General features: G+C 37.7%; 1 protein-coding gene across 7 annotated transcripts in view; it reads left to right on the top strand.

Annotated features, from left to right (window-relative positions):
• Window positions 1-206: 206 nt before the first annotated feature.
• Window positions 207-24615, top strand: part of limch1a (LIM and calponin homology domains 1a) — a 49756-nt gene continuing 25347 nt past the window's right edge. For 6 of the 7 annotated variants that reach the window (XM_082164390.1, XM_082164391.1, XM_082164392.1 and 3 more), the window contains exons 1-10: window positions 207-673; window positions 15124-15194; window positions 15554-15623; window positions 17458-17564; window positions 18443-18473; window positions 18577-18687; window positions 18793-18994; window positions 20369-20609; window positions 20811-20990; window positions 22103-22441. In XM_082164390.1, the coding sequence (XP_082020516.1) occupies window positions 566-673; window positions 15124-15194; window positions 15554-15623; window positions 17458-17564; window positions 18443-18473; window positions 18577-18687; window positions 18793-18994; window positions 20369-20609; window positions 20811-20990; window positions 22103-22441 (1460 nt within the window). In that variant the 5' untranslated portion in view covers window positions 207-565. The remainder of the gene's footprint in view (window positions 674-15123; window positions 15195-15553; window positions 15624-17457; window positions 17565-18442; window positions 18474-18576; window positions 18688-18792; window positions 18995-20368; window positions 20610-20810; window positions 20991-22102; window positions 22442-24615) is intronic. The other variant, XM_082164395.1, reaches the window with a different exon arrangement.

The following is a 24615-nucleotide window of genomic DNA, read 5'->3' on the forward strand; positions in this document are numbered from 1 at the left end:
AAAGGATTTTTTTTCTTTTTTTTTTCTATAAGGTTAAGTGCTCTATAAGCACTTTTTTTTCTATAAGGTTCTATAAGGTTAAGTAGCCTACATTAAATATAATGTAATATAATACATAAAGAGAGAGAGAGGGGGAGAGAAATCTGTCCGTAACTGGAGCGGTAACGGAACTCTATTGTTCTCGTTAAATTCCGTTCCCCCGCGCTCTCGCGCATGCCAGTCTCCCGTTCTCTAGGAGAAGAGACAGGGAGGCTGATGCGCTCGCCTTGCTGGCTCTAACGCATTGGCTGAACGTAGACCTCTGGTGTTTTTTTAGTTGATATTTTTAGCATCGGAGGTCGGACTCGTATTGCATCGAGCGTGGTAGTTCGTGCAGTTCATCTGCAGTGCTGCTGAGCGCTGGAGAACCGCAGTGTGTTGCGCCGTGAACGCTCGAGCTCAGCATATTGAAGAACGTGTCCGCTATTACACTGCGAGTAAACACACGGGTCGGTTTGTGGAGCGCTGGATATCTCATCTAGGCTTTCAGTGGCCTCTCGCTAAGACGCTTTTTTTGGGGGGTGAAATGGCCAGTCCTGGAAACGAGTCGGCTTCAAATGCCCAGCTGGATCAGGGTGAATCTGCAGACGCTACCCCTGAACCAGCGTTTCAAGAAGCTCAGAAATGGATCGAGGTGAGTCTGCTGCACATATATGCGCACAGAAGTAAAAAGTAAACATTTCTATCGCATCATTTTAATATTTGCTTCGACACTCATATAAAGAGGTTACATTACGCTCTGAACAGCTTATAAATATTGCACCGTTACCTGTTGTGAGCGCGCGAGCGTGTGTATCGTGTTTGGTTACAGCAGCGGGCATTGGAGCCCAACAGCACGGGGATCATGTGCGCGGGATTCGGGTGCTGTAATCGGACTAGCGAGGCTTTGATGGCTCACCGAATTTTTCACTCACATGACAACCATCAGCCTGTTTAAATTTGTTGCCAGATTTTATACTGTAGGTCACCTATCCATGAATGGACACATTTTTCCAAACAAAACAGGACTCATTTTAAAGATGTGCAGAAACAGAAGGATGCACTGACACTCATATTCTGCGAGCGGACACGCCCCCTTTCGCTAAGCGATTCCAGTTGTTGTGGAACCTAAAGACACGCCCCCTTGTCCTCTACAGACCACGCCCCTTTTCTAAGCAAGCGCAGTCGTCATGGCAGCGCACAGGCTCAATCAAACAGTTTGTTTACGGAGCATTTGTGGCATGTACACTATTTACGTGGCCTTCGTTTTATTTGACCTGATTAACTGTCAAGTGTAACATGTGAATGCAGAACTACTTCATCCCCAGAGATGTTAAAGGTTTTAGATGTAGGTCTTGGTATTAATATTATGACCTATTTTAGGGGTCGAGGATTGGATAGGGAGCATCCTCACGTCACTGATCTAGATTTGAGTTTGAGTCGTGTGCATTAGATCAGGGGTTTTCAATCTTTTTAGAATGACCTCCAAATATGATCATATATCCTCACCTCATGTGTGGGACCCCCCTTCCTAAAATTGTAAAGGAATCTATATAATTTCTTGTATAAAGACCCTATTTATACTGTGAACACTTATTATAAATATTGATATTTTATTAAATATAAATGTCTCAATTATGTAAATATGTATAAAATATAATTTGGGAAATGTTTAGATTTTTTAGGTTACATTAGAAGAGTTCAGATGCAAAAGCCTCTAGGTGCCATCTGAAATTTTCTTCTAGAATGATCCTTTTTATCAACTTAAATATACGAGCTTGATAAAAATTATCATTCTAGAAGAAAATTTCAGATGGCACTTAGAGGCTTTTGCATCTGAACTCTTCATTATTAAGTTTTTTTTTCTACTGTATTGTTGGATGTATTATGTAATTATTTTAATCAAAATTTTTTTTTACATTTATTTCAATCTTATTTTTAATACCTATTTATTCTCAAACATTTTTCTTCCTTGTAGCCCCCGTTTATTTTTAATTTTTTTGCAGATAAATTGGGACCATCAGTATTTCCTTATGATATTGGAATATGTGTTTTTTTGTTAGGTGTGTGTGATCACATTTCACAAATCCCACTAAAAGTGGTCTGTATACCATGCCATAACCCGTTCACGCTTTCTTCGGTCTGCTTTGCTAGCTATGTGTCGATTTATCCGTCTTTTTTGTTAATGTGTTTCACTGGTAGGCCTATGTCAGTCACACGTTTTAGGACGATCAGTATAAATAGACAGGCTGAAATAGCCTAGCACCCTGCTGCTCGCAAATAGTTTTAACTAAATTGGCACAGAGAGAGACATGCTTCTGTCTCCAGCTAAAAATGCTTTTTCCTCAGTGAGTCACTGAAAGAGCTAGAAAATTACTGACCCAAGCATATGGCAGACTGAAACATGAACAGCAGACTGCCGTACAAATATTCAGACATGCTTGAGGCACATTCATAGAGTGAGCCTCTATTTATTGGTCAACTGAGATTGGGTTCTTGATGGTCGATGTCAATATTTAGAAAGCATGTTGGACGATGGACAATATAATATTGATATATAAGCTGCATAACATGACAAAAATGGCTGAAATCAAGCAAACCCTTATTTCGCACAATATTTGCTCAAAATTCACAAAAACATTGATGATCAGTAAGAAATTAATTAAATATTGTAAAATTGAAGTTTAAAATGCATTTTCCAAGTTCTTAGAAATGTAACCTTTGTATTATTTAATTAAACTCTAATGTCATGAAGTGTAACAAGTAATAAAAGTGATTTGAATTATATATTTGTAATATATTATGTATGTATTCCTTCAAATGTTTATAAAAGTAATTAAATTATTATTGATTATTTTCAAACTGAAAGTGTTGTGTTATTAATATTATTATTATTATTATTATTCTATTACATGAATGAATAATTCAATAGGTTCACAGCCGGTTCTAATCTGGCCATGCCATAAAATGGTTAAAAGATCTGATTTATAAATAAATAAAAAACTATATGACAATGACAAACAGTCAAGAGTTTTTTTCAGTGTGTTCCTCTCAATGATATAATTTACTGTTTTTTTCTTTTCTTCTTTAGGTTGGTTATACCACATGACTTTGATTTGGTGGCTAAACGTTTTCCATAATAGTTTATTATTATTAAATAATTTATAATAATTTGCCAAAAATCAACAGCTTAATTGATCTACCCATATATCGGTCTGACACTTCTTATCTGTATGTAAGGATTGTTTTCAGACAGAGTATTGTATGTCCTGCAGGAAACCTCAAAACCTTTCATAGGGCTCATAGGCGTGTGTTGGATGGGCCATGTGACACTGTACGGAAATTGTATGAGGAAACCCTCCCAGTGCACCTGTCAGTGGCTAGAGACGGACAGCAACAACCACATCACATTACAGAAAGTCCTTCTCTGCCTTGGCCTATCATATTTCAAGTGCCATAGAGTTCCTCTCCCATTGACTCTCAAGTTTCAGAGCACTTCTCTCTTTCTCTGCCTGTTTCTTTCCATCCTACCATTTGACCGCCACTGTCATAGTCACCATGGAGACCATACGGTATAGTCCGGAATGCTTTTCAACTTTTGGTCAACTTTGAGTGCATCTTTCTGGCAGATCAAGAATATGAGGTCAAGTGTGTGTGAGTGAAAGAGCTTCTACATTTGAGTACAGATGGCTCTGTCATATGACCTCATAATGCCAGCTGTCACAGCTGTGCAGTCACACACACGCAGACATACGGATTAAATGATACAGCTTACACCGTGAGAGAGATTTGGGAGACAGACACAGGCTGTCTACACTATTCACATTCATTTAATGCAGTCCTCTCAGGAACACAGGGACTGGAATCACAGACTGAATATGAGCTCTCCATTATTCCATTGGCTATGGTTTGCTTTCAAGTATTCAGGATCACCACACTAAGAGACACTATAAGCCAAATGACCTTCAGTCCAAATGTTTCTGTGTAAAATCAGGGTTGCCAACTTTTGAGTTCAGCTTGGAGTGAGAATTAGGGAGGAGGGCTGGGTTATTGACACAAACTTCATGATTTGATTCATATGCTTGCGATTCGGTTTCAGTTTGACATCGATTCATTTAGATATCGATTCAATTATAAACAGTCTGTTTCATGAATCTTTGTGGCTCATTAAAAAGAAATATGTTTTTTTGAATTTAACATCATAGCTTGCAACATAGTACATGTTGTGTGCAAGAAACACTGACTCTAACTTTTTGATGCATTTATACGCATTTTAGTCTCAACTCGGTGGTAATGTAGTGACACTTGTGTTACGGTACCTTACCAGGACTGTTTCTGGTTTGTAGTGGTCTCTGATTAGCTTTTGATGAAGACACATTAATCCAATGCTCTTGTCTTCTATCTCAACTACAACACAATGTTCATGTTGTGTAATGAGTCTTCTAGCTTATGTAAAAAAATGCAATTCTTTCCAGCATCAAAAGCTCTCCAGCTCCACCACCCACCCTTAAGAGCAAACACAATCCTCATGTATTTTGCAATCGTTCAAACGCAGTGTTATATAACACTGATTTTACTCATCTTGGAAAAAGCAGTCTTCCTGGTCGAGGAATAATCTGCAAGAGTCCATGGAACATTTAGCATAACTCCCATAATTCACTGCTGCGCTATATAGGAGAGGAGAAGAGATATATAAAGATAGGGAAGAAATAGTATGAGTTGTATGCTATTCTGATTTCAGCCACAGACAGTGCATGTCTGCATTTGTGTGTGAGTATAGTATGTGTGTGGTAGTTTTAGCTTCTGACCTCAAAAATGTTGCACGCAAACTTGTTTTTTCTGCTGGTGTGGCTACATTTTGTTAGCAGTTGTATTGGTCCAGCTCTTTTTCTTTATGATATGACATTTTTAGTTGCATATTTAGTTAGTATATGGGAAATACTAATGCCAAACAAAACAAAACTGGGCTTCCTGGACTGTTTGGCACAAGACTCTGTAATATCACAAAGTGGGTTTGTTTACCAGATTGACCAACGCTGTGTGAATCCGAGTAATGCACTGCATGGTCCAATTGAATTCAACACAGAATTCTTTATTTCAGGCCTCGGTGCAAACTCGAAATTGCTTTAACAAGATTAAACATTGTATACAAGTACAACAGGAGAAAGCTGTGCCATGTGCAGATATAAGGCTTTTAAATCCACACATTTACTGTAATAACACAAACTGTATTTATGGCTTTCGTATGCAAGAGTTTATGAAAGGTAAACTCATTCCCACTATCAGAATATTTTTCTCCCAGCTGTATAAAAAAATCATTTTACAAATGTTTTGTTCAATATCAGTAAATGTATATCCGCATCCCAATGTAAAGTTATGTTTTACTGTCAAATTCATCTTTATGACAGAAAAATATGCAATTTTATTGCACTTATAGGTCCTTGTAGAATAATATCACTATTATTGTTTATATATGTATATATATGTATATACACATACATACTGTATATACTGTGTATATGTATATACTGTATGTATGTAATGTATGTCGTACGTACATATACAAATACATATACACAGTATATACAGTATGTGTATATATATTCATTTTAAAGCACTCCCCATTCCCATCCCCAGAACCCTATATCTACATTACGACTCAACAACAAAACTGCATTGAGATGGATTAATAGAGAAATGAATCAAAACCCTTCAGTCCTCCAGAGAGGAACGAGTCTAATGAAAGAAATGTGTGTATTGATGTGCATTTTCAAGCACTTCAGCAAGTCTTGACTGAGGTGGAGTTATCGCATAGTGTCTAAGCAACCGATTAGCAGAGTGATTATTAACATGTGAATGAACTCACAAACAGTGAGAGATTGGCTGAATTGAAAAACATGTACACACACACACACACACACATCTAGGATTTGAGAAACTCTGAGAATAAGGTAGAGCGGTGGAAAATATCTTACACTGAAAATAGAGTTTCTGCCGGTAGCTGCTATAAATCAGGAGTTATTAAACTTTTTTTGGCCCACAACCCAAATAAGATATTTTGTCTTTACTGAAATAATTTCTTTACTCTGTATCATGAAATACATTCTTAAAGGAACCACTGTTGTTCTTTCACAGATTTAAAATGTAACATTTTAATTCAAACATGAACACTGATAGGTATATACATTTTTTTTTAAACTGATAATACATCCAGCTTGCACTGGAATGAAATATTGCTTAATGTGATGTTTTAAACGGTCTCCTTTTACCCTTACAAAATTGCACTCAGCTAACCATATTCTCTGCCAAAAATACCATGGTTGCTACAGTTATTTCTCCTACAATAAAACTGTGGTAACCTGGTATTCACAACAGCTGTCATTGAAAAAGTATCCAGGAAGTTTTTAACACAGCTAAATGAATGTAATGTTTTTCTATAGACCTTGTAACAATAATTGCAGTATCTGTGGTATTTTGGTAGAAACGATGGTTGCCATGTGGTTGTGGGATCGATGAGAAAACATTTATTCTGACTAAACAGTCCCAACACATACTTTTGTCTTATAGAACATAATACATTCATGGAATTAATGTGAAGCAAATGATTTTCTCTTATTCACATTATAGCATTGTGCTGATCTGTGGGTGTTAGGTGCCTCTTGCCCCTGTCCCACATACACATGTCATTTGCTTGGTTATTTTAAAATGCTCCAGTCACCCACATTCTGTCCATTTAAATATAGGCTACCTACAGCTGTTCAGTTCTTTTCAATACTTGTGTGTGGTGTGTGTGTGTGTGTGTGTACATCCTTGTGTAAATGCTTGTCCTGACACTGACAACCTTGTCTTACACACTCCCTGTTTATGTGTCCTTCTCTGCAGAGATCAACGCTTACATTTTTCTTTAGTAGCACTCATTTTTGCCTCAGCAAAGTCAAAAAAGTTTTTTTTATTTTTTTATTTGTATTCATAGCAAGATATAACATATTTGGACATTAATTATTGATACATTTCTAGTAACAATACTACAAAATGTTTGTGAAACAGTTTACTATTTTCAGTTAACCCTGCTCATGAATATTAATTACATTTTGTGACATTCACCCAGTAGCAGCAGCTTATTGGCTGAAAAAAAGTTGAAAAAAGGTGTTGTTAACTGTGTGTTAATAAGATGGTGAATTAACTAACTTTATAGCTGATAAATATTTATTATGACTATAAATCAACTGACTTAATGGAGATGCACAGAAGATTACTGTGCATTGTATTCATGACCCAGTTAACCCTCTGGTGCTGGTCAGTCATTTATTACCTTTTTTTGTTTGTTTTTGTTTTTGATTTTACACTTTGTTTGTCGGAATGGTACGAGCCTTGGTAAAGGTTTTGGCACTTGCTATGTGAACACACACACAAACATTATGGACATTTCAAAACATTTAAATGGTCCTGAAAAATATAGGCACACTTGTATTGTTCGTGGTCAAAAATTACCATGTTGGAAATAAATAAGAGACGAATTTCAGCTAGTGGAAACGTTTGGTACTGCGCCAAGACAAAATCGTACTAACGCAACATTTTTGAGATATGTTTAGATTCATGGCTTTGATTTTCTCACAATTTTAGAGTAAAACATGTTTTGAAAAATAAATATTTCATATAAAATAAAAAATAGTATGTTTATGCATTTTTCATAATAATAAACTTAAACCTCTATACCTTTTTATCATACTAAAATTATTACTAGTACATTCATTTCATTGAAATAATTAAAATATTTTTGTTATTTTTGACCGCCACGCGTGTGAAAGGTAATCTGCATATTTAGTTATTGGTGTTTTTATTCTGATAGTTTTATTTTTAAGTTTTGATCTATACTTTTGCACATTAGCAAACAGTCATTTTCACACGCAAATTCTGGTGAGGGTCAGATTCCAACGAGCAAATGGATAGAAGAGCATAACATTTTAAAATCTGCTTTTGCTCACGTATTATCCGTTGTTCTTTTACAGCTTTTAATTTTGCCAGAGTAGTGGTGAGAGAGAGAGAGTGCTTGTTAATCCTGTGTGTGTCTTTGTCTGGACGGATGAGTTGGAGTTGTCTATTTCAAACAGCCCTAGTCAGGTGGCCTATTTTCAGATGTATTTTAAGACCGTATGTCCTGAGAGACATCATCCCTTGTCTGTTTCTGCCTCAGTGAGAGAGAGTAGCCCTGCTTTCTGCTGCTGAGGCTGTTGCTTAGGTGATTATACCTAAGCCTGTACACTGCTATTTTGGTCTGTGTTGGGCCTTAATGATGATGTCATGGAGCAGATTCTCAAGCAAACTTTTTATGGGTATTAGTCTCTGAATCATGTTAATAAATGTCATTTAAATTACATATAGCATGTCACATTATTGTCACAATAATGTTGTGTTAGTTTCATTTTCATGGACTTTTAGTTTGTTCACTGTTAGTTTCCTGTTTCCTTTGTCTTAGTCAAAGCCACTTGAAGGCAAGCCTGCAACCTTTAGCCAAAAAAGCGTAACGGCTAATGCTAACGCTCGGCTGTGGCGGTACACAGGGAAGGAGACCAGAGGCTGTTTTTTTTTAATGGATGTCAATGGAGAAGAGGCTTCACAACACTTAATAAACCGCTTTTGTGTGGAAATAGCTTATCATTTAATTAATCAACTGCCTGCCCACTAATCTTCAACATGTTTTACGCTAAACAATACTTTTGTTGGGAACGACATGTAGATTTTACTATGATAAAAAGGTTATTTTATAAGAGAAGGCAGAGAAGGGAATATCGCGACAGGTAGGACTCATTTACGGCATTACCATAGTTTGTAATAGAGTGGTGCAGGTATGACATCAGTTTGTAGGCCAAAACACGAAAGCGAGTTAGCATTTTAGCTCTTCTAGTTCCATCATCCTGAAGTCAATGGTTTTTTTGAATGGGGTTTTGGTTATATGGCCGAAATAAGGTCTATGGTGAACACAAGCTCAAGACACTTCCACGTTTTACTCTACGATATAAAATATATCAATATTACCCCACTTATGATTTTTTTTAAGCTGTAACGTCTTGAAAAAGGCGGTTGCTAACAAGTGGCTAAATTGGACTACAGAGGCTGTCGAGGAGATTAAACGTCATCACACCAAACAATACATGTAAGCTCAGTCCGCTTTTACAGCCTCATTATGCTTATAATTGTGCTCTTATAAACTATTTTAACTCAAACTTTCTGGGAAAATGTTTTTAGATAAAAACTGAAAGAGTTGTCGGAAGCTTAGTGATGGTGACGTTGAATTTATGGGACCGTGGTGCATTTCGTTTATAGCCTATGTTTTGCTTTTTACTTCTGGCGACTGCATTTAGGCTTCAAAATTCATAAAAGTTGTTTTCATCTGTGATAATTATCTTGATGGACGTGCAAGTATAATAAACTTTTGTTGATCACAGAGCTTGTTTTTAGCTCCAAAAGCCTATGGGAAAATCCTTTTGGGTTTTTCTCAAGGGAACCAGTGTGATGCTAACTGCCGGTTGGCCTACAATGGCGTCATACCTGCACCACTCTATTGTAATATTGAGTGATTTTGTATTGTCTAAAGAAAGTAAAAAATACCGACGTTTCTTTCAGGCTTTACCAATTATGATAAGACTTGTATTGAAATGGCTATTATAACTACATGTATGCATGTAATGCTGAGATAAAACATTTTAATGAATGAAGAGAAAATTAATAATTTAATTACAAATATTGTGTTATATTGTATGTTGTTTAATGAAAATTTTTTTTTTTGTTATTTCTATTGCTGCCAGGTTAGTCTTGTATAATGATTTATGACTGCTGTGTGCCTAATGATTATGATATAATGCTTTTTAATGAATGGGGGTAAAACATACATATCATTTTAATGAATTAAATGTGTCAAATTACAACTAAGATTTAGTATAATCTTAAATGTAGTTTTATTCACCCTGCAGTGACTACTTTGCAGAGATATGCTCTTTTCCGCAATAAAGCACATTCCACAAACAATGCAGTCCTGCTGTACGTTTACTAGCGATATAACACCAATTATAGAACATTTATTCACAAGACCAACGGGCTAATAATCCACTAGAAACTGATTAACGTAAACTGTTACTGACTCTCATAAAACTTTCATTGGTGGGCACTGACGTCACTGCCATTACACGATAGGCTGAGGTGCCTCATGTGATCCGAATTAGCCGTTACTCTTTCTCAAATGTTAAGAGATACTGACCCTCTCATGTCCCTATAAATCTCTGTCTTCTTAGTTTTCCCGCCACAAATCTGTTTCCATGGACACTAACTCAATCATCACAACTGTTCATCATTTAGTTCATCACCATTGTGTATTTAAGTTACTCCCTCATTGCCTGGTATTGTTGTGTCATATATGCTTGTTCTTCTCTAGTTCGTTTTATTTAATAAATCCTATTGTTATTTGTACTTCTTGGGAATCTTCTTCTTCGTCTACTTTGGAGCTAAAATGTTACAATTATATTTGCATTGCATATCACATTATATTTCCTTTTTTTTTAGTTAGTTAGCTAGCCTTTGTTTAGCAAGCTAACAACTTAGACTGCAAGTTTAGCATTAAGCTAACTGGAAAGGAAGATCTGTTTTGATTAGCAATATCATGATATCACAAAAAATTTTTTAGGTAACATTGACTTGCTACCAAAATAAGGCTTTGCAATATGTGAGTGTGACAGATGGACAATAGAGAGCAGGATCTTAGTAGCCTAAAAACTATTGGTGGTAAGTCGGATATCCTCTACAAAACCAAATTGCTTTGAGTCAGCTAATGGGACGTTGCCTTGAGCAGCTCACTGTTTTCTTGGCTGTAGTGTATGGTATCTTGGCCATTATGGTGAAATGTGGCCTCTTACACAACTGCACTGTAGGGGAGCTGTTCCTGTGGGTATTTTGACTGGACTGTCACACGCAGGTGTGTGTGTGTGTGTGTGTGTGTGTGTGTGTGTGTGTGTGTGTGTGTGTGTGTGTGTGTGTGTGTTTGCGAGCCTGGCGTCAAGGTAACGGAACTGCTTGTCTGCCACCAGAAGCTTTTTTGGTTCTTCCTAAAATGTTGCTATCAATCAGCTGTCTCTCCCGGTATGTAGGCAGAGAAACAAGTACATGGCCGTTCTTTAGAATTTTGTCTTTGAACTTTTTGACCGTTTTTGCTGTATATTTCTTCGACATTGCTGTCGAAGAGTAGCCTAATTAGGTGGTGAAGTGGATTTACTTAACCAAAGTGATGAGCATTGAAATGTTTAATGCCTAAGTTATTACAATTGTCAGTTGACCTGGGAGGATTTGAAAATGAGCAATTCATTCATAAATCTGTAAGAGCTTATCTTCATTCTGTGGAAATACAAACTGGAAGACAGAACGCTATGAGCTGAAAAGGGGCGGGGCTACATAAGCTCTATAACCTATGAAGGAAATAGGCCAGTGTGGGTGGGGACTTAAACCTGAATGCACACAGACTCATGGCGATTTGTGTCACTGTGGGGACCTAAATTGAGGTCCCCATGGGTACAAAAGCTGATAAATCATACAGAATGAGTTTTTTTGAAAATGTAAAAATGCAGAAAGTTTTGTGTGATGCAGGTTTAGGGGTCGGGTTAGTGTAAGGGGAGAGAATATACAGTTTGGACTGTATAAAAACCATTACGCCTATGGAGAGTCCCCACAAAGATAGCGAACCAGACTCTGTGTGTGTGTGTGTGTGCTTGTGTAATGAAGAGAGTAAAGACATAAGGCAGAAGATGAGTGAGTCTTTCTGACAGTAAAAGACAGCTGCAGAGGATTTCTCAAAGATCTGTGTGTGATTGTGAGATGTCTGCATGTGTGAAAATTGGTTTGTGTGTCTGTATCCTGAATCACTTCTTATTCCCTTTATGCACTACCATTGCACTTCTGTTTTATAGCGTTGTCTGAATTTTTAGAGAAGATTTAATTCGCTATATAATTCACTTTAACTGCGTGAACTTTGGTATATACTGTTCAAACATTCTGGGTCGGTAAGATTTTGTAATGCTTTTGAAAGAACTCTCTTATACACACCAAGGCTACTTTTATTTTCATAAAAAATACCGTAAAAACAGCGATATTGTGAAATATTATTACAATTATTATAACTGTTTTCTGTTTTAATACATTTTAAAATGTTATTTATTTCTGTTATGCAAAGCAGAGTTTTAAGCAGTCAGTTTTCAGTTATTCTGCTTAATGTTTTTATGAAAACTGAAACATATTTTTAAGACTCTGACACATTGAATGCTTAAATAAACAGGAATTTGTGACATTATAAATGTCTGTATTGTCACTGATCAATTGATCAAGTGTAATGCATCCTTGCTGAATTAAAGTATTAATCTAAAGGTGCTCTAAAGCGATGTCACACGTTTTTTAGGCTGAAACATTTTTTGTCGCATACAGCAAACATCTCCTCACTATGCGCTAGCTGCCTGTCCCCTGAACACACTGTAAAAAAAAAAAAGTGGTCTCTGTAGACAGCCCAGGCTCCACAAACGGCGACAAAAACAAACTGGCCCAGCCTGGACCACGAAACATAACAAACAGTGTTCCAGCCAATAACCGACATGAATGATTTGTGGTTGGGGGTTGGGGGGTTAGTGTGCGTGCACATGAAGGGGGGTGTGGGGAGTGGAGGAGAGAGGAGCATGAAGAGGGAAGTTAGCTTGGGGAGAGATGTCCTAGACAAAGACAACAACTAACGTTAGAATTATATTCTCTATAATTCTGATATGGCTGACACACGACCAAAGAGACGACGTTCAGATGAACAAATAGCAAAGAAGAGGGAAAAGGAGAAGGAACGCGCAAAGTCCCGAATTTACATGAGGGGAGGGGACGGGAGAGAAGGAGGGTGGGTCGAGCTAGACTCAACAAGAAGTGACGTCACCCAACATTGCTTAGAGCACCTTTAATTCGTTCAAAGAAAAGAAAAATCTAACTGACCCCAGTATGTGTGACAGCTTCAGAGCCCTATTCATTGTCTGAATTAAGTCGCTCATTTTCATTCACTCTTTCCCTTTATAGTGAGCAATAAGGCATTTTCTATATAGGAGGTGAACGAGTGACCGAGTGAGTAATTTCAGACACAGCATGTGTGTTGTTGGGTAAATCAGTGACCCATATTTCATTGCTAGTGTCATTAGCCCTTAGCACAGTTAGCAACAGCTACAAAAATAAACCAACAAATTATTCACAGAACACCATCAGAAGACATGGTTTTCATTTAACTACAGGAACATAAAGGACATGTTTATGATATTAGTGTAGCCTAATTAACAAACACCTCTCAAAAGTTTGCACAATTTTGGTGTAATTTCTTGCTTTTTTAAAATAAATTTTTTAGATGAATTCTTTGTGCCATTTTGTGCATATTTTTGTTTTTTTCGTGACCCTTTTCCACTCTCTCGCTGACCTTTTAAATTAAATGGGCTCTTTTAAAAATGCCTCTTTCCCATGTGAAATGAGCAACACCACACAGATATAGCGTTGCTGTTAAGCTTAATATCATTTTTTACCTTATCCGTAAATAACAGCCTCTTTGCAAAGCAAAATATATATGCTAAATATATAAGTCTTTATTCGTGTGCCCTCGTAATCTTTAATCAAAACTTCATCTTCATCTCCCTCTTGCAAGAAACTCTTCTCTTCCTTGATGACATATTTTCTCACATGAGATCACATCAATGGATATCCAGAATTGATCCAATCAATTCCAGATGGATAGAATGAAGTCCCGGCCTACATTTTTTCTTGTTCGAGAAGCCGTTTCACTCGGATATACGTCGTAATAGGGAAGAAAAGACAATTGCAGAGTCCTTTTTATGCCGACTTTATGATCTGAATGAAATTATTTGGAATCTGCTAAAAATAAACTTTGAAAGCATGCAGAGCAACATGTGCTACACAGAGTCAGGAACAGCACAAGGTTTAGCAGATTCTGATGGTATTAAGGAATAATAGCATCAATCTGGGTTTCTCCTCATTACCTCAGCTCCATCATCCTATCATAATGTCATTATCTTCATAATAAAAATCATAATCAAAGCAATTTAGTCATGATCTAATATGGAACATATTAATGTATAATAATATTTGGAATGAATGAAGAGAGAGAGAGAAAGGAATGAATGTGAGGAGTGATGCATCAGGTTAGCAGATATTGGGTAATTCAGAGGAGAAGTACAGTGTCCATGTTAATAGTGCTGTGTGACACTGTGGCTTCCCTTCTTAGCAGCTGAAGGACAATGGACAATAAGTGACCTCGTACTGATTTACAGGTCAGCTGTTTCCTGCTCTGAGAGAAACTGTGTAAAGGTTTAGGGGCTAACAGGTTTATGGGTAATTGTGTGTGTGCTTGCAGGTTTTGCCTTCATTCCAACGTGCTTTGCATAATATAATCTTTACTAATCTCAACTACTTGGTCATGTACTTGGCCTCTTGCAATATAGAGCAAATGAATGTTCTTTTTCTCTCTCTTTTTACACACACGTTTGGTGTGTGTGAATGTGCTAAGTAAGGACAGGTTATCTGGTTTAGTAGTTTACTTGTGCTCATTAAATGCACACATACTCCACACAGTTTATATAATCACTCACACACAGAAAAACATACACATACATATTTATACACTCTGACCGATCTAAACACACGTTGTGCATCTAGATAGAATGTGTCAAGAATTGCCCTAATACCAGATATGCTTCTCTGGCAAAAAGCAGCTGTTGTTCTTTGTAAAAAAACAATTTTGTTTTTTAAACTTAGAAAGAGCTATGGGGTGTGTGAACACACACACACACACACACACACACACACACACACACACACAAAATAAAATGGCAATATCATAACATATTAAAACATGAAGATTTAAACTTTGGGATACTATCGTTCCTTCCTAAAGAAATAGAAAGCATCTTTTTAGTTAGCATTTAGACCTTAATTATACTCTAAATCTATAGGACAGTGACAGTGGACAATTCATTAAAAAAATTTTCATGAAGTTTTCACTGATGATGATGATTTTGCTCTTTGTCTGCTTGACAGGCAGTGACAGGAAGAAGTTTTGGTGATAAGGATTTCAGAAGTGGACTGGAGAACGGCATTTTGCTCTGCGAGTGAGTTTTACATGCATACTTTATATGTGCATTTAAAATGTTTAGTGGAAGTTGTCATTTCTGTTGTTACTTTTTTTTTATTGATTTATTATTATTGATTGATTTATTATTTAACTAAATGCAGACACTGCAAATTAATTAATATGCGAGACAAAATAAACATTAACATGTTTGCATAAGCATCCAATTTAAAACAATTATTTAGAAAAAAATGGTTTATGGTCCAAACTACTGTATAATTTTTTTTTTTTTTTTTTTTGCAGTGTCAAGAGTCATTTTGATGATGGTATGATTCAACCCACATATTATTGTTCTCTAATGTTATTTCTCTCTCTCTCTCTCATTATGTGACTCATTAGGTTGCTGAGTTCAGTCAAACCAGGCCTTGTGAAAAAGATCAACAGACTCCCAACTCCCATTGCAGGACTGGTGAGTGCGGTTATTGTGTGTTTGTTTGCGCATTCGTTTGTGTGTGCTCTTTTGTTTGTGCCTATTTGTGTCAGGCCAGTCTCTGCACTGCTGTCTCAGAACAAATATGTCTCTGTCTGTGTCTGTGGCAGTTATTTTACATTTCAGGGACGTGCACAGACATTTTTAGGGGCAGTGGCCCAAACTGGCCGAGAGGGGCACTTCAGCTGATAAGGGTAGAGGGGCACTGGCTCAAGCAACTGGGCCCCACCCCCTTTGCACATCCCTGTTACATTTACCCCATCAAGATATCAGATAAATACAGACCATAATGAAATAATTAACTGAAGTTTATTCTGGTATCATCATGGTACTTTATTGTAAGTGTCACTTTAGCCGCGTTTCCACCGCAGGAACTTTCCCCAGGAACTAGGAACTTTGGGCTGGTACTCGATGTGTTTACACCGCAGGAACCAGGGTCTAAATGAAGTTCCGGGTAAATATTTCACCCTCCGATAGTCCCTGCTCACGAGGTAGTACTTTTTCAAAGTTCAGGAACTTTCAGGGGTGGGACTTGTGCGCTGCACAAGCTGATTGGTTGTGTTCACGCTGCATTTTGGTTGGATGATTTCACGCAGCATTTTATTTATTTTTAACCTCCCTTTTTAAAAAATCTATTGCGGTTCGTGTCGTTGCTTCAGTAAGAGTTGTCTGTCTGCAAATATGGAATTTAATTAAAAAAACTGGTGGACTGGCGACGAGTTTCAGGCTTTATTAAGGGTATTTGTGGAAGAGGAAACTTTCTGCGCGTTCGTCCCAGCCATATCACGGTCAATGTCCGCAATAGCTGATAACATACAAATGTTATATCTAATCTAACGTTAGCATTACGAGCTTACTGAACACGCTTTATCAGTGCTCGTCTCTTTTCTGCCACAGCTTTTATTATTAAGTCATTATGTTTACACATTGTCATCTATTGCAAGGTTAGGTTAGTAACAAACAACTATTTACAAGACTGTCACTATTTATGATTGATAGACGGGGTTCAGGCTTTTTTTAAGCGTATTTGCGAAAGAGGAATTTTTTTTTGCGCGTTCGTCCCAGGCATCTACAATAACTGATAACATACGTTGTCTAATTTTATACGCATACGAGCTTTCTGAACACGCTTTAGTGCTCGTCTATTTTGTTTAGTTAATTACCTCGTTAGTAAACCAATACATAACTGCAGCACAGTTTGAATCTCCTCCATTCTTATTATAAATGTGGCGCAACTGATTACTGTCCGTCGCAGACTGAGAGGAGCAGTTGCGCGCAGTTTACCTTCCCGGTACTTTAGACCGCGGTGTAAACGCAGAAAGCAACCGGTCTGGGGCAAAAAAAGTTCCTGGGAAAAAAGTTCCTGGTACAAATTGTTCCGGGTAATTTCGGTGGAAACGCGGCTTTTGTAAGATTTCTTAAGACGCATTTACACAACTTCTGGTGCTTGTTCTCTCTCTCTCTCTCTCTCTCTCTCTCTCTCTCTCTCTCTCTCTATCTCTCTCTCTCTCAATTCAATTCAGAATTGCTTTATTGGCATGCCTGTAAATAATACAATATTGCCAAAGCTTTGAATACATATAATAATAATAAAGTAGATTTTCTATAAAAAAAAATATAATTAAATGTAAATAAACAGTGTAACAAATTAGAACATGTGAGGATACCACAGTGTTTACTCACACACACACACACACACACACACACACACACACACACACACACACACACACACACACACACACACACACACACACACACAATTGTGAGGTTTTGCCTATAATTGTATAATATGTGTTTTTTCTCTTATCAGGATAATCTGACCATGTTTCTGAGAGGATGTGAAGAGCTGGGATTGAAGGGATCACAGCTGTTCGATCCCGGAGATCTGCAAGATACATCGATACGTGCAAACTTAACGTATGTGTGTGCCTGTGTGACCATAGACGGTATAAGGAGGAGGAAACTGATTATATGCAGAAAAATGAATGAGATAAATCACAATCAGTTTGGCAGCTATAGAACATCTTAAATTTCAGTCATTCACAGCAGCTCATCTTTTTTGCTCTAGAACGTAATATATTCATATTAGCTAACCAAAAAAAAAAAGCCTAAAGAAGCTTTTGAAACAGATTTTGGTTAATCCCTATTCAAGTAGATAAGAGAGCTGATTTTATACGTCTTTTCAAAGGAGTCAAGATGGGGTTTTTTTTAAGAGTTTTTTTTTTTACTCGGCAAGGATTCATTAAATTGTGCAAAAGGGACATTTTTAGAATGGCAATGACTTTTAGATTGTTACAAAAAAATTCTGAAAAAAAATATTAAGTAGCACAATTGATTTCAACATTGATAATAATAATAAATGTTTCTTGAGCACCAAAGCAGCATATCAGAATGATTTTTGAAGGATCATGTGACACTGAAGACTGGAGTAATGATGCTGAAAATTCAGCTTTACCGTCTCAGGAATAAATTACCTTTTAAAATAGAAAAAATACAAAAATACAAAATTCTCAATATTAGTATTTACTGTATTTTTTGAGCAAATAAATGCAGCCTCGGTGAGCATAAGAGATGTCTTTCAGAAACATTAAAACATCTTTTGTACAGTAGTGTCTATCATGGCATCAGGCCAAAAATATGGTTTCATTCATATAGCAAACAGCTGTCTGATGTAGCCAAGATGGCCATGGTGTGAGTTACTGACTTGCCTTAAAGGCACTTTGATGTGGCTCATTTATAGCTTGAAAGGACTGACAGTCGTCTTATGTTATTTTCTCTCTCTGTTTCTGCTGTAGAGGCTCTGACTGCAGTAGAAAGCTGAAGAATGTAAGTACACTGAACTGTTTGCTTAATCTTTACATGTGAATTTTTGTTGTTGAATTTACATTTTATTTAATGTTATTCTTCTCTGTGTTTTTTGAATGATTAGGTGCTCATAACCATATACTGGCTTGGTAAAGCTGCTAACAGCTGTGCAACGTATAACGGCCCCACACTCGACCTGAAAGAGTTTGAGGGGCTCCTTTCCATGATGCGAAAGGTAAATCAAATCTTGTCAAGAACACTAAACCTGTGAAACAGCCTGATTAATTAAATATATGCTATTATATTTTTCATTCTCTATATTTTTTGTGTTTGTGTGTAGGAGTGTGCAAACGAAGAGTTGGACTCCCCTAAGCGCAGTATAAGGGACAGCGGTTACATTGACAGCTGGGAATCGGAGCGCTCTGATTCGCTGTCTCCTCCGAGGCACGGCCGAGATGATTCGTTCGACAGTCTCGACTCATTTGGCTCTCGCTCGCAGAACACACCCTCTCCGGACACAGTTATCCGCTGCAACAGCGATGGTATGACTTTCTCTTTTATTTAGATTTTATTCGATTATGCTAGGCAATATTTTCAGCAGTAATGATACATTGGCAATGATTTTGGTGGTGATGCAAAAGTAGACAACATTGTAATATAAATATGTTTTTTTAAGTGTCTTGCAATTCATGAGAAAGATATATGGTAAGAAAATGTATATACTGTTCTTTCGTACTTCCTATTTCTCAAGAAGTCCTGAAAAATGTATAAATAAATGGATCATTGTACAACTGTTTTCAACATTCATAGTAAAAAGAAATGTTTGTTTAGCAGCAATTCAGCACATAGACTGTCCACGTCCAAACATTAATGCAAAAGTAGCTGAGGGTAAAAACTCTGGACTCAAAGAGAAGAATCATACATATGTGCAGTGTGGGTGTGAGAGTGCAGCTGTTGTGCTGGACAGACATTCACACACTCATCTGTGTGCTGAGTGTGTGAGAGGGTTCACATTAACTGCCTTTTATTACTGAATCCAGACATGGACAACAGGGAAAACAGGGACTGAAAGAACATAAAAACCCAAGAAACTTCTAAACTATAAATTGAATTTGTGTGTGTGTGTGGTTTAGGGATACCGTACGTTACGGGGACAAAATGTCCCAAAGATGGCGAAATCCTTGACCTTGTGGGGACATTTATTGGTCCCTTATGAGGAAAACAACTTATAAATCATGCTAAGTGATGTGTTTTTTTTTTGAAAATGTAAAAATACAGAAAGTTTTCTGTGATGGGGTAGGGTTAGAGTTAGGAGATAGTATATAGGGATAGTATATAGATTATAGATAGTATATAGTATATAGTATATAGAGTTTGGCATTGAGAAAGGTCGCATGTGACCGAAACGTTTGCCTTTTCTCTCAGTAAAAGCACTTGATTTTATTTAAGCACTTAAGTTTAATTAAGATTACAGTGAAAAAATAGAAAAATGATTTATTTGTTTTAGAAAAATAACTTTATTTGTTTTAAGTATTTTATTTGTTCATTTATTAAAGTATATTACTTCATATCTCATAACTAAATAAGACAGGCTGCGTGACTGTGGAAGTATTACAGCAAGAAGCTTTTTGGCATGTCGATGTTCATGAAAATGACAAAATAAACTCATTCAATATGGCAAATATGGTTTAAAGATGTTTAAGCTTGTAAATATTTGCACTCAAATACATGCACTGAGCCTTTCATTAATGTTGGCCCTGATCTGGATGATGGTCAGATGGTGACATCTCATATGCAATGTATGTGTTGAAATATGAATGCTGGTGTTGTTTCTCTAGTAGTTTGATCTGAAAACCCATTTAAATATGAACTACTAATACCAAATGGCACTTTCTTTCAATATGTCCTTCTCACAGACTCTGAAGGTGACGCTGGTTTAAGGAAGTTGCCAGACGTGCGTAAGGATGACATGTCTGCCCGTCGCGTGTCCTACAAAGAGCCTCGTGCCGCTCTACCCTTCAACCAGTATCTGCCGAACAAGAGCAACCAGACCAACTACCTTCCCGCCCCCCTGAGGAAGAGGAGGAGCGACAGAGAGGAAGACAGGAGGAGTCCAAGCAACTCAACATCTCCTGTAGGCGGAGAAAGACCCCTCAGGTAATCACAGCCGCTGGGATAGACAGTAAGTGTTTGGTTTGTTTGATTTCTCAGGGAATTGGCTGGAAATTCCTCTTCTGGCTGCACAAAAGTCAGTACACAAGTATCATCTGTTTAATGTGTCAGAGTTTGTTTGATTCATCCTGTTTTATCCACATGTGTGTTTGTGAGAGCCGTGAAATTCCCCATTGCTCCCCACAGACAAGAATGCGTAGAAGTGGTAAAAGAGGGGGCTGGCGTGTCTCGAAGCCTTGCATTGAAGAAAAATTTCACCTGGGCTGATGAGAAAGGGGCAGAGCTTGAGGAGGCGGAGCTTAAGAAAATAAGGAAGCTTGAAAAGGCGGGAATTAAAGTATTACCCGCCTCTGTGCGATATAACAGGTCAGCGGTCAAAATGAGATCTTTCGGCATGTGTATGCAGCGACTAAAACTGCTAACTAGTTGTGTGTGGGACCTGGTAGATAAAAATTGGTGCTGGTGGTAACCACAAACCTTGTGTGTTCAAAGCCATGAGTTGTCATGTAACCTTAGGTTGTTGTCTGGGGAGTGACACTATGTACGTTTGCTTTCGATTTGTGTTGCCGATTTATTTGTGCTACATTATAGCATGGAGTGCCGCAGATGTCAATTGGCTTTAACCTTTGTAGCTTGGCTAATGTTTTGAGTTGAAATCAGCTGTGTTGTGCAAAGTTATGCTGGCTTGTTCTGTCAGCTTGTGAATTAATTGGATGTGACCCTTTGACTAGTCTGAATCTGTTTATGCTAGGTTGTAATGGAGTGTGTGCGTGTGTGTGAATTGGTTGAACAGATTATGCTAGTTATGCTAATTTGACTTATTTTAAAGGCCTGATGTCTGCACTCTGCATCAACTCCTGATATGGAAGCACTAACATCTCTACGTTATCGAGTGCAAAAGTTGGTTAGTCAAGTTAAGTCCCATTCATTTTTTCTATAGGGGAATTTAATTTTAACGATAGACCCACTTGTGTGCTACAAGGTTGTTAATCGATGGTAAATACTTTAGTTGGAGCAATCAGTCTGCATTGTCTGCAACTGAGTTGCATAAGTCTGCAACTTATTTTTAAATATTCATGTTCAACAGTGGAATTCCTGGTGAAAAACGACATTACCCACCATGATTCTGCAGGGAAATCAAATAATCACAACCAGCAAATCATGTTAAAGGAACTCTTTAGCGCCCACCGACTCCCTTGAAGCACTACGAATGACATACACTGTCAAACTCATTAAATATATGCATAATATGCATATTTTGCAATAAATGTAGAATATATTGTTTCTATAATCAACATCTTTAAATCAATAGTTTAAAATTTTACATTTTCTATTTGATTATGTCATTATGTTTTATATGGGGAAAATGAATGGGAAAAATACTTCTGGAACCAAGGCCACTGAAATATAGGATGCACTTTTGCACTCTATTTTTCAAAAATATTTTCAAATGTTGTCATGGCGAATTTTCTCCTCAGTCCAATTGAGAATCCTGTGGAGGACAATAAACCTAAACCACCTTCACCTGACATCATTCTTCGACGTGACAATGACTTCATGCGGGCTGCGGCCCCACATCAGTGGGACTCGAATGAGGAAGATGAAGATGCACAGGCAGAGCAGAAGGTTCCAGATGTCCAAAAGGATGATCTTGCTTCCCGCAGAGCCCGCATGAATCAATTCAAACCGAGTGTTGCCCATAACTTCCTGCCAGGCTCTTGTAGTTGGAAGGACCGAGAGAAATGGGAGGGAATTAGGCTGGCATCCCAGCATGCTGTGTTGGAGAGAATGGAGAAGATGGAACTGGAGAAAAAGAGGTGTGCTTTTGACCGAGAGTGATGGGGTCATGTGCTCAGGGACTAGTTATGTTGGCTTGACAAATCCAACACAATGCTATTGCACACTGCTTTGAGTCAGGGTTTTTTCAAACTCTTTATCTCATTGAGCTTTCAAGTTACATTCACTAAACTCTGCACAGTCCTTAGTCTGTTCTGACTTATTTTATCTTCTCTATCTGATTGAATTTCTCCTAGTGCATGATCAAAAATTTGTGCCTTTTCCCCGCTTTCCCCCAATGCCCTACCAACCAGAACACCTCAGCAACTGACTAGCAACCACTTAGAACACCCTAGTAACCACATAACTACCACCCTATAAGACAGGGTGGGACCATAGTCTGTAAAAAAAATATGGACGTAGTGTATGTGACATCACCCGTAGGTTTCTGAAGAGCATTTTTGAAGCCCAAAGTGGGCGGAGCCGGCCGTCGCCATCTTGGTAGCGCGTCACTGCGTGTCACTCCCGGATAAACGAAAAAGGGCAAAAAGGCAAGACTAGCTGAGTTGACGTGGCGGCTAACAGACAGCAGACAAACGGCTAGTGATAGCAGCGGCAATCCACCTGTCACCCAAGTCCCCTTAATTATGCAGAACTTTAAGGCTTAATAAAATTTAAACGGATGTAAATTCACCCCCAGAATTAGCTATATAGACCAAAACCACTTTTTGCACCAGGCTGTAAACACATTTTTTTCTGCTGTAAAGTTTTTTTTAGGAGTATATGGGATTGACTCTTTTGGCCAGTCGATGAATTACAGTTTAAGTCACTTCCGTGTTGGTTTCAAGAGAGAGGTCGGAAGGTTGCCGATTGGGTGGGACATATCGAACAGCTCCTCCCCTTTTTTAGAATAGCCAATAGCATTTAGTTTATATCACAGCTCGGCCAGAACTGTTGAGCTTGGTAAAGCCGCAGTTTCCTCCTAATCTCTAACCGTTTCTCCTCCTATTATCCTCCATATTGCTTTCAAATATAGCATTCTGTGCAGAATTCAAATGGGTCCGATACGTTTTCTGGTATATGCCGACACATATGATCGCTCTGTGTTATCGTGTCTCTGGACCGGAGCAGACTGTGTGCGCACTGCGTCAGTTCGCGTGACACTAACGTGAAACCAGATTTAATTTGCCCCAATGGAAAGCATATTTACACTGTCTGAATCATTCCCAGTCCCCTAGTGCACTATGTGCCATTCACCATGTAGAATATAGTAAATGTGACTGATTTTAGCTGCAGCATCAGCGTCACTCTTATAATGTAGGGGTGGGACGCTTTAGATTCTAGAGAGCTTTTGATTGGACAGAAAATCTGATGAGATGCTGAAGTGCAAAGTGATGTAGTTTAAAATCATCAATATTGGCGGAAGTGAGAGACTGTAGGTTTTAAATGCTTAAATCTTCTAAATGCAAATTTTGTCATTGTTTTGGAGCACACTACCTTATAGATAACAGTAAAGCTAACATATTCATACTTAAAGCCAAAAAACTTCCAGTTTGATTTCATGGGGACTTGAAGCAACCAGTCAGGGATGCGTTTCAGTTTCGTGTACAACGGTGTAACTTGCTGCTTAACTACAATAGTACGATGCATCTTTGGAGAAATGGCTGTTTCCTGCATGAAACCATAGTAACTTTGTCACAGATCCGTGGTTCGAACCATGTTGGTTCAACAACAACCATTGTTAATGCTGTCATGCAGGTGGTGAAGTAGAACTTCTTCTAGTTAATCGGTTTGAGATCGAATTAATGTCAGATTATTGCTGTAAATAACGAACATGCATTTGGGCAACAACCTAAAATGGCTTACAGCTCTTCAAACTTCAAATCTCTCTTCAAAATATAAACATTTTCAAAGTATACAAGGCTGAAATAAAATTAAACTTCTCTCTTCAGACTGGCCAAATATTTAAATAACAAAAGGCTTACATAACCTTCAAACTAACCGTTAGTTTTAAACTTCCAAGTGAGACTTTGTCAACCCGACAAGTTTGTCTTCACTAATTTTCCTTTTGTAGTATGGTGGTGTTCTATTCGCTTATGTAGCTCTAATATCTTTTATGATCACAGAGTTTTGCCTTATATACCAAACATGTGGTATTATGCATTTTGTATAGTACTTAGGTGTGTACTATTATAATAGCTAACTGACTATGATC

The sequence above is a fragment of the Leuciscus leuciscus genome (genome assembly GCF_965113295.1).
Source record: "Leuciscus leuciscus genome assembly, chromosome: 3".
NCBI classification, from domain to species: Eukaryota; Metazoa; Chordata; class Actinopteri; order Cypriniformes; family Leuciscidae; genus Leuciscus; species Leuciscus leuciscus.